Genomic DNA, 14017 nt, shown 5'->3' on the forward strand with positions numbered 1-14017 from the left:
GGAAAGAACCGGGACTAAAGACACTCCTTTAGTCTCGGGTGGAGCCACGACACGGGACTAAAGGCCCTTTTTTGGCTGACCAGAAGGCGGGAAGCAGGGGCCTTTAGTCCCGGGGCATGGAAAGAACCGGGACTAAAGTTTTGCCTATATAAACCATCGCCCCTGCCCACCATATATATCCCCTGTTTTTTGGTTGTTGAAGTGTGACCATGCCATGCTCTTGCCACTCTAGTTCATGCACATGACGTGTTCGATGAAATGCCCGAGCCACTCTACTTAAGCTTTTTCCTCTCCAAGCTCGACCTCCAAGCTCCATTTTCCTTAATATTTGTCTAGGTTTGGCCGTGCACCAACTGCGAGCACCACCGTGGTGAGCCTCTTGTTCTTATCTTCTTTTTAAAATTAAAAAAATCTTACTTGTATGATTTACATACATACTTATATAAATTACTCACTTTCATTATTTTTTGTTATTATATAGTGCGATGGTTTTGGTATCCGCCTCCGTCGGCCCTCGTCCTGTCTATGATTCAGATGTGGTATATATTATCTTTTATAACTATTTGTTTTATTTAGTGTTTATGACAATTATGACGACCAATGTAACATATATTTTCTTAATCTAGGAGGTATGTGAACCGGAAATTCCAACCCACATAAGAATTCTTGTCGAGAAGTTAAATTTGGTTGAAAAAGAAAACAAATACTTGAAGAAAAAATTGAAAATAATTGAGGATAAGAATATGGAACTGGAGTTGCATGTCGCCGATGTCATCGATGATCGCAAGATGAAGATCGATGCGATGCGGTTGAAGATGGATGCAATGCGCTTGAAGATGGATGGAATGCGCTAGAAGATTAGGAATATTAGAAAATATGCCAATGATAAAGAGGCTTGGTATCATTATGATGTTGGGTCAATTGTTACCTTAGTTGCGATTTTGATCGCGTTTGTTGTTGCATTTAAATGTTTTACATAGTTGTATGTTGTTTTATAAGAGAACTTTATGTATTTATTTTTTGCAATAATAACATTTGATCACTACTGTTCTTTGGCTTTAATGTGATGATGAACTTGTATTAATTTGGTCATATGTTCTGCAATGGTTTTTTGATATATTTGATTTCATAATAGAGATGAATCGCCAATGATAATATTTAATTTCATAACATGGTTTTTTGAACTCCATACTTTTTGACTTCATTTGGTATATTTCGTGAATTTACTTTTTTTTTGAGCTAGTTGACCCTGAAATTGAAAAGCACTACAAATGAACTCTGAAAATGTTGAAAGTTGGCATGCTATCATTATTTCACCCACATAGCATGTGTTAAAAAGTTGAGAGGGTTACGACAAAAACTGGATGCACTTCGTGTACAAAACGGACAATCTCTCTCGAAGTATTAGGGTTTCGAACGAGAACTCATCTCTTACAAAGGGATTTCATTTTTGTGAACTTATTTGAACTCCATACTTTTTGTGTGTTCAAAATGCACCATTCAAAGGCACAACACAAAATTTCAACAATTTCTGACTTCATTTGGTATATTTCGTGGATGTACTTATTTTTTTTGAGCTAGTTGACCCTGAAATTGAAAAGCACTACAAATGAACTCTGAAAATGTTAAAAGTTGGCATGCTATCATCATTTCACCCACATAGCATGTGTTAAAAAGTTGAGAGGGCTACGACAAAAACTGGATGCACTTCGTGTACAAGACGGACAATCTCTATCGAAGTATCAGCGTTTCGAACGAGAACTCATCTCTTACAAAGGGATTTCATTTTTGTGAACTTATTTGAACTCCATACTTTTTGTGTGTTCAAAATGCACCATTCAAAGGCACAACACAAAATTTCAACAATTTCTGAATTCATTTGGTATATTTCGTGGATTTACTTTTTTTTTGAGCAAGTTGACCCTGAAATTGAAAAGCACTACAAATGAACTCTGAAAATGTTGAAAGTTGGCATGCTATCATCATTTCACCCACATAGCATGTGTTAAAAAGTTGAGAGGGCTACGACAAAAACTGGATGCACTTCGTGTACAAAACAGACAATCTCTCTCGAAGTATCAGGGTTTCGAACGAGAACTCATCTCTTACAAAGGGATTTCATTTTTGTGAACTTATTTGAACTCCATACTTTTTGTGTGTTCAAAATGCACCATTCAAAGGCACAGCACAAAATTTCAACAATTTATGACTTCATTTGGTATATTTCGTGGATTTACTTATTTTTTTTGAGCTAGTTGACCCTGAAATTGAAAAGCACTACAAATGAACTCTGAAAATGTTGAAAGTTGGCATGCTATCATCATTTCACCCACATAGCACGTGTTAAAAAGTTGAGAGGGCTATGACAAAAACTGGATGCACTTCGTGTACAAAACGGACAATCTCTCTCGAAGTATCAGGGTTTCGAACGAGAACTCATCTCTTACATGGATAATATCAAAATGAAAAGTGTTTGAAATTTAGTACGTTCCATACATGCATTACATAAAAGGTTTAATACATTATTACATTATTGCACCAATATTCCTATCTATTATTTCTGTTTTCTTCTGGGTCGTAGCCATGGAGAATATTCATCATTCAGTAGGATGCTTGGGTCAGTTTTCACTTTGAAGGGCGGAATTTCATAAAAATTATTATAATCTTCTGACATGTCTGTCTTGTCATCTACTCCCACGATGTTTCTTTTCCCTGAAAGAACTATGTGGCATTTTGGCTCATCGGATGATATCTTCTTTTGCTGATTTCTTTTTCTTGTTAATGTAGACATGTCCTTCACATAGAAAACCTGAGCGACATCATTGGCTAGGACAAATGGTTCGTCCATGTACGCAAGATTTTTAAGATCCACCGTTGTCATGCCGTACTTTTGGTCTACAACTAACCCGCTTCCTGTCAGCTTCACCCATTTGCACCGAAATAAAGGGATCATAAAAGTAGGTCCATAGTCAAGTTCCCATATCTCCTCTATGTACCCATAATATGTTTCCAAACAGTGCCCATTCTCGTCTGTTGCATCAAAGCGGACACCACTATTTTGGTTGGTGCTCTTTTTATCTTGGGCAACCGTGTAAAATGTATTCTCATTTATCTGATACCCTTGGAAAGTACATATAGTCGAAGATGGTGGCCTGGCCAAACAGTACAACTCATCTTCAACGGTGTCGTCATTCATGAGATGTGTCTGCAACCAACTGCCGAAAGTCTTCTCGTGTTCCCCTTTAATCCAAGAGTCAGCCTTCCCCGGGTTTTCGGAGCGTAGAATATTCTTGTGTCTCACGATATACGGAGCCACCACGGTGGAATTGTGTAGAACTGTGTAGTGTGCTTGAGAGAAAGAATGCCCGTCCATACATACTTTTGCTTTCCTTCCTAGTGTGCCTTTTCCTGTCAGCCTACCCTCATACCGAGATTCAGGAACGCCAATCGGCTTAAGGTCAGGAAGAAAGTCCACACAAAACTCAATGACCTCCTCTGTTCCATAGCCCTTGGAGATGCTTCCTTCTAGCCTAGCACGGTTAGGAACATATTTCTTTAAGACTCCCATGAACCTCTCGAAGGGGAACATATTGTGTAGAAACACAGGACCGAGAATTCTAATCTCTTCGACTAGGTGAACTAGGAGGTGTGTCATTATATTGAAGAAGGATGGCGGGAACAACAACTCAAAGCTGACCAGACATTGGACCACATCAATCTGTAACCCTGATAGACTTTCTCGATCGATTACCTTCTGAAAAATTGCATTCAGGAATGCACATACCTTCACAATTGCCAGGCGAACATTTTCCGGTAGAATTCCCCTCAATGCAACCGGAAGCAATTGCATCATAAGCACGTGGCAGTCATGAGACTTTAGGTTTTGGAATTTTTTGTCTTTCATATTTACGATTCCCTTTAGGTCCCGGGGGGGGGGGGGGAGGCACCGGGTGGGTGGTTGGGTGGTGGGCCGCCGTCACCTTTGCCGTCCGCCGCGCTCCCAGGCGGACGGCAAAGGGCCCCAAGCAGACGGCAAAGGGGAGGGGTGTGTGGGGTGACGTTTCGGCCGTTGTGTGGCGGGGCTTTGCCGTCCGCCCTCCCTTTGCCGTCCGCTTAGGGCTCTTTGCCGTCGGCCAGCGGACGACAAAGAAGTGGCTGACGGCAAAATAATCTTTTTCCATCTGCCACCTCTTTGCCGTCAGCACTGTGGCAGCTGACGGAAAAGAGTACCTTTGCCATGTGTGAGCTGACGGCAAAGGCCAAGCAGACGGCAAATTTCTGGATTCCAGTAGTGTTTATATTCGACGAGAAGCCAGTCGGGACCTTGATACTGAAAAGGACTTCAAAGAAGATTTCCTTCTCTTCCTTAGTAAGAGCGTAGCTGGCACGCCCTTGAAACTGCCCTGGATGCATGCCATCTCTTCCTTTATGACGTTCCTGGTCCTCCCGTGCTTCCGGTGTATCTTTTGACTTCCCATACAAGCCCAGGAAGCCTAGAATATTCACGCAGAGATTCTTCGTCAGGTGCATCACGTCGATTGCCGAGCGGACCTCATGGACTTCCCAGTAGGGTAGCTCCCAAAATATAGATTTCTTCTTTCACATGGGTACGCGCTTATCAGGGCCGTTAGGAACAGGTTGGCTGTCAGGACCCTTTCCAAAGATTACTTTTAAATCTTTGACCATATCAAATACTTCAGCACCAGTACGGATGACAGGCTTCCCCGGGGTTCTGCCTTGCCATTGAAATGCTTGCCTTTTTTCTTTAAGGGATGCTTGGGCGGAAGAAAACGGCGATTGTACGGATACACATTCTTCCTACAGTTGTCGAGATATATACTTTCTGTTTGATCCAAACAGTGCGTGCATGCATTGTATCCCTTGTTTGACTGTCCTGAAATGTTACTAAGAGCAGGCCAATCGTTGATGGTTACGAAAAGCAACGCTCGAAGGTCAAATTCCTCTTGTTTGTGCTCGTCCCACACACGTACACCTGGTTCGGCCCACAGCTGTAAAAGTTCATAAACTAGTGGCCTTAGGTACACATCAATATCGTTGCCGGGTTGCTTTGGACCTTGTATAAGCACTGGCATCATAATGAACTTCCGCTTCATGCACAACCAAGGAGGAAGGTTGTAGATACATAGAGTAACGGGCCAGGTGTTGTGACTGCAACTCTGCTCCCCAAAAGGATTCATGTCATCTGTACTCAGACCTAACCATAAGTTCCTTGTGTCAGCTGCAAATCTCGGGAACTCTCTCTCGATTTTTCTCCACTGCCGACCATCAGCGGTGTGCCTCAACTTATCGTCTTTCATACGATCTTCCATGTGCCATCGCAACAACTTCGCATGATCTTTATTTCTGAACAGACGTTTCAACCGTGGTATTATAGGAGCATACCACATCACCTTGGCAGGAACCCTCTTCCTGGGTGGCTCGCCCTCAATATCACCAGGGTCATCTTTTCTGATCTTATACCGCAATGCAGTGCATACCGGGCATTTATCCATATTCTCGTACTTCTCACCGCGGTAGAGGATGCAGTCATTAGGGCATGCATGTATCTTCTGCACGTCTAATCCTAGAGGGCATACAAGCTTCTTTGCTTCGTACGTGCTGGCGGGCAATTCGTTCTTTCTTGGAAGCATCTTCTTCATCAGTACCAGCAACTTTTCGAATGACGAGTCAGTCACACCGGTCTCTGCCTTCCACTTCAGCAATTCCAGTGTGCTACCCAGCTTCTTCTGGCCATCTTCACAAGTTGGGTACAACAATTTGTTGTGGTCCTGTAACATCTGCTCGAACTGCAACCTCTCCTTTTCTGTGTCGCAACCTAGTCGTGCATCAGAAATGACCCGGCCAAGAGCATCAGCGGGCTCATCTGGTTCCCGTTCTTCATCCTGATCTTCTTCTTCATTGTCTTCCATTGCGGTATCAGCATACTCAGGGAACATAGATCGGTAGTTGTCATCATCGTTCTCTTCTTCTTCATCGTCGTCTTCCATCATAACCCCTCTTTCTCCGTGCTTGGTCCAAACATTATAGCCAGACATAAAACCGGACCGAAGCAGGTAGCTCTGAATGACTCTTGAGAAAGTGTAATCCTTCTCATTCCGACATTCAACACATGGACAAAACATATAGCCACCACCATGCTTGTTCGCATCGGCTGCATCTCGAAAAGAATGCACGCCTTCTCTGTAAGCGGCTGTGCGTCGATCACCGTACATCCATGGATGACTCATCTGTGTTATACGACAGTATATCAAATACAATCACGATCCTAAAAATTAGTACCGCACGGTCTAAACGAGTAAATATAGTTGCTAACCTTTTAGAATAAGTAGAAATAAAGAGGAAGAGGTTTAAGCATGGCTCAGGCATCTCATATCGTATTTGTGTTCGGTGAACTGAAGCGGCATCGCTCTAACACACATTTCAACAAACACCTCTAGTGCATCAAAAAAAGTGGAGAGCAAGCACCCACCCACAACCCTCCATCCAAGAAAAATGCAAGGAAGAGGGGAGAGGGGGGTTGTGCTATATATAGGCAGAGGACTTTAGTCCCGGTTTGAGACACAAACCGGGACTAAAGGTGGCGCACATGCGGGCTGCCCACCGCGTAGCCCTTTAGTCCCGGCTTGGGACACGAACCGGGACTAAAGGCTCCTTACGGGCCGGGACTAAAGCCTCGAGGGACGATATGAGAATTGGGGCGACGTGGCCGGGCCTTTAGTCCCGGCCCAGAGGCAGGCCGGGACTAAAGGGTCCAGGCCAAAGGCCCGTTTTCTACTAGTGCTAAAATCGTTCCTGATAGTGTGTGTGTTTAATAAACTATATTATAGATAATTTGATAGTGAATGTGTGTCTACCTAAGATGTAACTAACAAAAATAATCTATGTTTACATGATCAATTCTTCATCTGTTTGTAGCACTAATGTTTGTACTCTAGGCATCGTATGCATGGGACACTACATTCGTACTTGTGTCTAAGACTAGAGAGTTCGATATGTGGAAAATGATGTATGATTTATACCAGTGTAAAAAGGCATACTTGTAGTAATTATGTACTCAACCCAGAATTTCTATGAAGCGCCAATAAAATCAAATGTTCATCTGTATTTAGTATTTGGCTACATTTTCATGGCCGCGGGTGAAATGTTTCATCCTCAAATTTCTACAAGTTCTCCATCAATTTTTTGGAAGTTGAATTTGCAAAAAAATCATACTCAGTTTCTACAAATTTTGTGTTAGCATGATAGAAACATGTGATTTTTTTTTTCTAAAAATTGGCCCCATGGAGTTGATATCTCTAATTTTGGAAAGATGATGTTAATATTTTCCAATTATGATCAAACTTTCAGAAAGTTTGATATGATGTAATTCCGAGCTCATTTATGTTTTTTTTATTAATATACATTTTAAAAAGGCTACTAAAAACTGAAAAGGCAACTATATTTGTTAGGATAAAACAGGTGGTGTCATCAACAAGTGTCTTCCTTTGATTTTCTAGCATCGAATTAGGGTAACGGTGAAGGCATATAAGAGTAACTCCAACCGCATGACCCAAACGGACACGTGGTTTGTCGGTATTTTCTCCGTTTGGATCGATCCGGCGGACATCCATATCCGCTTTTGTAATTGGGTCGACGCTTGCGCCCAACACGACAATAACCTATTTTTAGGCGACGTGAAAAAAAATTGAAAATATACAAAAAATGTTAATTAAATATTAATGTTGGCCTCAAGGGTCGGCGATAGTCCCACAAGTTCACATTGCATTAAATAGAAAAATTAAGTAAGCTAAAAACAAGGAGGCACGATGCCCTAGGCGTCCTTATCGTCGTCGTCGTCGGGGCCGGTGAGGTTGACGAGCGTCGGCGCCGGGCCAGCCCAGGGGAAGGTCGTCTCCCAGGAGGCGGTGACGTCGTTCATCGGTGACTGCACCGGCGCTGGCAGGGTAGCACGGCGCTCCTCCTCCTTAGCTTCGGCCTCGCGCTCCGGCGTTGCACCCAACCAAACAGGTGGCGCGTTGACCCACTCGCGCACCACCCCATCCGAGACATACTGCTCGGGCTTGAAAGCCAGCGGCCCTGGCTCGGCCATGGCAGCGGACAATGGGGCCAGCGGCGGCACAATGCAGTCGCTGGCAGCGGAGACCGCCATGGCCTCCGCCATCCGCGCCTGGTAAGCCGCCTTCTCCTCCTCCTCCTTGAGGTGTGCTTCCTCCTCGCTTGCATGCAGGACGGCCGTCAGCGCATTATGGTACACGGCCTCCACCTCTCGGTCCTCTTCACGCACGACGAGGGGTGGCGATGGTCTAGCCACCATGTCTCAAACGCCACGTCAACGTTGCTCCTCATGCCACGCAAACCAAGCCTCCCATTCGGAAGAGACTGCAGCGTACATGGGGTTGCATCGTTGCTCTGACGTCAACTACTGCCGTCGGTGCCTCACCTCCTTCACATGCGCCCGCGCCGACCGTGGCACCGCTGGCACTGGGATCCTCTTCGGATCCAAATGCCAGTTGTGCGGCAGCATGACATCGGGACAAGGGAGGGGGTGCGGTGCTCCCAGTGCCACCTCGCCTGGTGCATTAGTACACTGATCCACTGTCGCGGCAGACGGGAAGACGCCGGCGAGGGGAGCATGTGAACCGGTACGGCGGGGGACTTGCCCTTGTCTTTGTCAGAGCTCGAGCTAGAGAAGAAACCCATGGTGGTCGCTAGGGTTTGTCGCCGGCGAGGGAGTAGCGGGTGGCTAGATGGGGACGACTTCTGGAAGATGATGAGGCTGACCCCCCCCTCCCGCATGCTCGGATTAAAAAGGACGCCTGGGGTCACTAGCGCGTGGGCCCGTGATGAGCGGTCGTCGTTAATAAAGACGTCCCGTGTTATTGACAGGGCGCCACATGTGGACGGGCGCGGACATGAGAGGGCGCGCGCTGCATCCGCTTCACGTCCGCGCCGATGCATTTCAACCCCAAATTTGGGTCTGAAATGGGTCCGTACGGACGGGGAACGGACGCGTTTTGGGAATGGGTCGGTGCGCTGGGCCTCCATTTTTGTCCGTGGCGACCCAAACAGACTGTGACGGATGAAATGGGTCGCCCGGTTGGAGTTGCTCTAATTAGATTTCTAAAAGTTGGAAACCAAAAGTAGATGAAAGCTCATATCCTAGGATAATGGCAATATCTTTCGAAATTTGATAAAAATTGTAAGTTTGATATGATGTAGTGGGAAGCTTAAGTGTTGAATATTTTATTAAAGCCTATGAAAGCTAGTCATTGGGGAAGTGGAAGATGGACAGACAACAAATGTCTGTCATGACAGTGAGGTACGTTGGGGGTGGCCATCACCAAGCTGCCCTCTTGAATTTGATAGTATATAAGTGGAGTATTACCTGCTTGCGTTCATTCTTACAAACATGACTAAATCTCAGTTCACTAAACACACAAAATTTAAAAATATTGAGAAGAAACTGAACATCTCCTAAAAAATAGAGGACAAATTGAGATGGCGGTTGTTCAAAATGAGTTTTTTATACGTTTTTCTGCTATTCCCTACTTTCTTCGGACAAAAATAAACATGAATAAAAATTTTGAAGCAACATTTGACGAATTAACAAAATAAGTCATCTTTTTGGGAAAATTTCCAATGATAGTTTACTTGAAATATAAATTATTTTAAAAAAAATTAGTCCATGCGTTGTCACCCACCTGCCATACTTATTTTCATTATGTGTGATCATTGTTTTTCTCTGTGATGGACAATTCAATATGAAGAATTGTTTTTCTTGAATCTTTACATAGTAAATATTAACACAATCCAGTATACTCCCTCCAATAATCCATATTAACTGATGATGTTTTAGTACAACTTCCTACTAAGACAGCGTCAATTAATATGGGTCGGAGGGGGTAGTAGCAAATCATGGAGGTGGGAGGCTATTGCATGTTGGGTTGCACGGATACTGGCAGTCAATCTCTTTCACTCCTTGGCTCCTTCCAAAGTACCAATCTCCAACAACTTTTGCAATGTTCTGCTCAACAAATGGTAACAAAATTATATCAATCCAAGCGACAATATGGTGCATCAAAGATAACACTGATAATTTGAGTTTCTAGTAGAATTTTGAACTCCCTGCCTTATTTCCAAGCCTTGGGGATGTTGGTGAATTCCAAGAGATGCGAAAGAGCGTTTGGCAGTGAGTGAAGCATGAATCAATGAACATGCCCCATCCTGCCTTATCTTCGACAATGTTCAAATCATTGATCATTGTATTCCTGAATTCTATCAAAGAAGAATATATATTATTTAGTGTTCCAAACAACAGCAAGAGCTTCGGTGATGATTGAGAAAGTAAAAGGAAGCAGATTGACAAGCTTAGCCAACCATCAAGAACTTCAATTTGGGTTGAGTTGCAGTTTCCGATATTATCCTTGCAACTCAACCATGACTTTTCTGGAGAAGATGAACTCGGTAGGAGAACGTTCTGTATCTATGGGGAAGAACCACATATAAAACAGTGAGAATATCAATACACATAAGTGGATAAAAGAATAATAATAAGAAAATGTTGAAAAATACCTGCCATGAATCATACGCAGAGTTGAGAATAAACATGGGGGTGCGGATGCTCTTAATAATCTCTGTGGGGAAGAAACACTAGGAGCAACATTTCAGCTAACGAACTTACCAGCATAATCGGGTGATGACATGCGTAAGTGTGAGGAGCAAATCAAATTATACAACGGAAACTACCTCAGTTGGCTCCTTGTTGGCAAGGCAGTCCTTGTGCAACACTTGTCTAACATTCTGAAATTAAGTTAGCAAAAGAAGGGGAGAAAAATCACTAATGGTATTTATTAACGAATGACATCAATCACAAGGATAGATTTTTTTTTCAGTGTTGCACAAGAAGGACCACGTGAAAAAACTAGAGTATTACAAATCTTATTATTGTATGCATGTTTTAGAGAAGTGCATCAAAAATTAGAAGATGGCTGGAAGGTTTGATAATTATAAATAGGACATATCCTTCAAAGTCTCAAGCAAGCTCGGCAGCTAACCTGGAGCTGCACAACTCGGTTGTATAAAGACCAAAAGGACCTTTCTCCAGATATATCCTTTCTGCTAGAAAAGAGTGGTACTTTAGTTCACGTACAATGCTAGTGGATTGTATTTATTTTCAGGACTCTTACACGTCAAGAAAAAACCCAGCATCCGCAAAGCATTTAACTGAAACCTGCTGAGGAAACCGTGCACTAAAATCATCGCAGTGCAGTATCGTGGCTAGACCTCCGGCAGAACAACCTGTAAAGAGCACCTGAAATCTGTAGAATTATGAGTTTTTTTTTCATTTCACATGGTTATTGTCACAACTAATGGTTGTCACGCAGAATATTTTTGTACAAACGGTTCTTGGTATTCGATGAACTTGGTAAATCAAGTACGACCTGTGTAGCATTGACGAGGCCTTTTTGCATGAGTTCGTCAGTAATTGCTTCATAGATGCGCAACCCTCTGAAGTAAACTGTGGTTCCATCCTGAACCATTGCCAACAGAGAATTACCTCTAGCGACCAAAACAACAACACCGAACCACGATCTAGAAAGTCACCTGCGCTTGACCTTCTGCATCCCCGGCAAATGATGCCCCATCGCAATACCGTACATAGACTTTGTTCCAGTTGTAGAAATCTAATAATGCGATGATCAAAATTAGTGCAAGGACATAGCAAACAGATTACAAAATCACCTACGCAAACGTACAAACGGTAAGAAGGCATGGAAACAGATGGAACAAATAGACAGCGAGTGGACTGGATGTGAAGCACCAGTAATTACCAGGATTATATATCTCATCACTGTCAAAAATCCCATGACCGGCAAACTGTAGTGGTTTCATGAAGTTTGATGAACCAAGAACAGACATTCTGCGACCGGAACAATCCTTGAGTGTGCTGCACCAGCCTCCTCCCTGTGTGTTTTCAGTTGAGAAAGTATACATGTCAACTAATAATTATCCTATCATGAGTCCACTTGCTAAACATCCCCATCATGCATTTAGGAAAGCATCTTTTGATCAAAAAAAGATGTGGAGTGGGCGGCATGTGCTTGATGCCAAACATAATTTGGGCGGCATGTTCTGTGTATATATCGAAATATTGTGTTGTTAAGAACGTTACAAGATCCCGTCACCAATCTAATATTCCTCTTTTTTGCTGGCTAATTAACTTGTGTGGGACATGATAAATAAAAACATGGCAATATGTGGATGGATGGTGGCTAATAATGGTGAGACATGGAAATTTTATGCCGAGACATGATCTTTTTTGTTTTATCAAAACGAAGGGCTAAACCTATACATCATCTCATTAACTAATTAATAAGAAGTGGAGCTTCCCAGTTAATTAGTGGGAAACGGACGGAAACTATCACAACACTCTACTTTTTTTTTAAAAGGAGGCTTAGCCCCGGCCTCTGCATCAATAGATGCATCTCTACTTTATAACATATAAGGCAACACCGGCCAACTTGGCTACCCACATGCCACATGAAGACACACACACCGTCGTGAAGCTGTCATCAAGTATAATCGCATAATTCCATTAGCCAACGACTCTGACTTCACCATACCACCAACGAATATATCACGGCAACAGGTGCCGAGACCCATGCCTTCCTATACCAAGCAATCGATTACACACGTCAGTGACTAGATAACTCTGACAAAGAACATTGCACGAAAAAAGCACTAAGCTTGCACCGAATGACCTTAGCAACCCATCACCAATCTCATGTCATCGTCACCACCAGGGCTCCTCCTCTGCAGCTTTGACTTTGCAAAGGCACGGTGATGCACTGAAACACACTTGAAGAAACTGACTATCAAACCAGCTGTGACCCAACTCCGCTTGAAACCGTCAACATTGCTAAACAAGAGGCCACGCCACACTGACCTAGGGCCAACACCCCAACATCCCCGCACTAAGCGGCGGCATAACCCTGCAATCAAGATGACTCCAAGACAATGCCTACGAGAAGGGCCGTGACACTAGCTCTTTGTTGATGTTGTTTTTGTTATTGCTAATTCATATGAGACATGAAAAAAGATAGCGATATAGAAAAATTAAACAGTACTCCCTCCATCCCATAATATACGAACGTTTTGGACACTTAATATATGGGACGGAGGGAGTATTAGTTATATATATAGGGATGGATGACACTACGGACCTCTAGATGGATGAGCCAGCTGCCGGATCCACCACCGGAGCCTCTCTGCAGGTGGTACCCCGGCGGGGTCCCGTCCAAGCACACTGCTCCCTTTTCCTGTGCGCCGGCGAGGAGGCTGACCTCAACGGGCTCGACCGGCGCTGCGCCAGATAGCATTGGACCGAGAAGGCCGGAAGTGGCCAGCAGCAGGAGCCGGAGCAGTGCCGCTGGTACGTTGCTTGGCGCCATATCTTCTTGCTCAAGCTCCACGGTTTGAATGCTCCAATACCCTCTTGCTTAAGTAGGAGAGAGAAGGGCTGCTGGTAAGTCATTTTCTTGGTATGAATGAATGCACTAAGAGCGATCAAGCTGTATGATGGTGATCCTTGGATGGAGGCCGGTCAGGATCAAATATCAATCAGTGAGCAGTTGGACAAGCTAGTATGGATAGATATCAATGTGCCAGTCGGGTGTTTTATTCTTTTTCTTTTTTTGGAACGTGGCAAAGAATCCCCTAAGGACCCACACACACTGCAATAAACAAGAACCAGGGATACAATACGGTTCACAAAGAGTTCCAGCAGAATTATAGACTAGTCCCTTTGTCTTTTACAAGGAGGACCCAAAATTAAGAGAAGGAAAAATAATCTGGTCCAATGCAACCTCTGCTTGGATCCACCCGGGAAATGGTAAACCTACAACTACTATGTATATATGGCTGCACCAAGCACCTCTCTCGTCTCGTCTCCGGTCGCCAAAGCAGTTGGAGAGGAAGGGATCAACCTGGGCTACAT

The 14017-nt window shown here is 43.7% G+C and overlaps 1 protein-coding gene across 5 annotated transcripts; it reads right to left on the reverse strand.

Moving 5' to 3' along the window:
* Nucleotides 1-9756: 9756 nt before the first annotated feature.
* Nucleotides 9757-13506, reverse strand: LOC123445723 (pectin acetylesterase 5-like). 5 transcript variants are annotated; one of them, XM_045122751.1, is made up of 11 exons: nucleotides 13245-13504; nucleotides 11853-11985; nucleotides 11626-11705; nucleotides 11463-11552; nucleotides 11208-11332; nucleotides 11076-11136; nucleotides 10768-10821; nucleotides 10594-10671; nucleotides 10399-10504; nucleotides 10151-10296; nucleotides 9757-10045 (listed from the first exon to the last, which is right to left on the reverse strand). In XM_045122751.1, the coding sequence occupies exons 1-11, from the start codon at nucleotides 13470-13472 to the stop codon at nucleotides 9935-9937; spliced, it is 1212 nt and encodes a 403-aa protein (XP_044978686.1). In that variant the 5' UTR covers nucleotides 13473-13504; the 3' UTR covers nucleotides 9757-9934. The 5 variants fall into 5 exon arrangements, with proteins under 5 accessions (XP_044978686.1, XP_044978685.1, XP_044978683.1 ...); XM_045122750.1 differs by having other exon boundaries at nucleotides 11076-11139; XM_045122748.1 differs by having other exon boundaries at nucleotides 10151-10504; nucleotides 11076-11139; nucleotides 13245-13506.
* Nucleotides 13507-14017: the final 511 nt, after the last annotated feature.

This window comes from Hordeum vulgare, chromosome 3H, assembly GCF_904849725.1.
Source record: "Hordeum vulgare subsp. vulgare chromosome 3H, MorexV3_pseudomolecules_assembly, whole genome shotgun sequence".
Taxonomy (NCBI): Eukaryota; Viridiplantae; Streptophyta; class Magnoliopsida; order Poales; family Poaceae; genus Hordeum; species Hordeum vulgare.

Coding starts and splice junctions, on each gene's coding strand:
- LOC123445723 (XM_045122748.1), bottom strand. CDS start 13,472: ATGGCGCCAAGCAACGTACCAGCGGCACTGCTCCGGCTCCTGCTGCTG. Junction 11,140..11,207: donor GCTGGGTTTTTTCTTGACGT/GTAAGAGTCCTG, acceptor ACTCTTTTCTAG/CAGAAAGGATATATCTGGAG. Junction 10,505..10,593: donor CTGCGTATGATTCATGGCAG/GTATTTTTCAAC, acceptor TCTTCCCCATAG/ATACAGAACGTTCTCCTACC.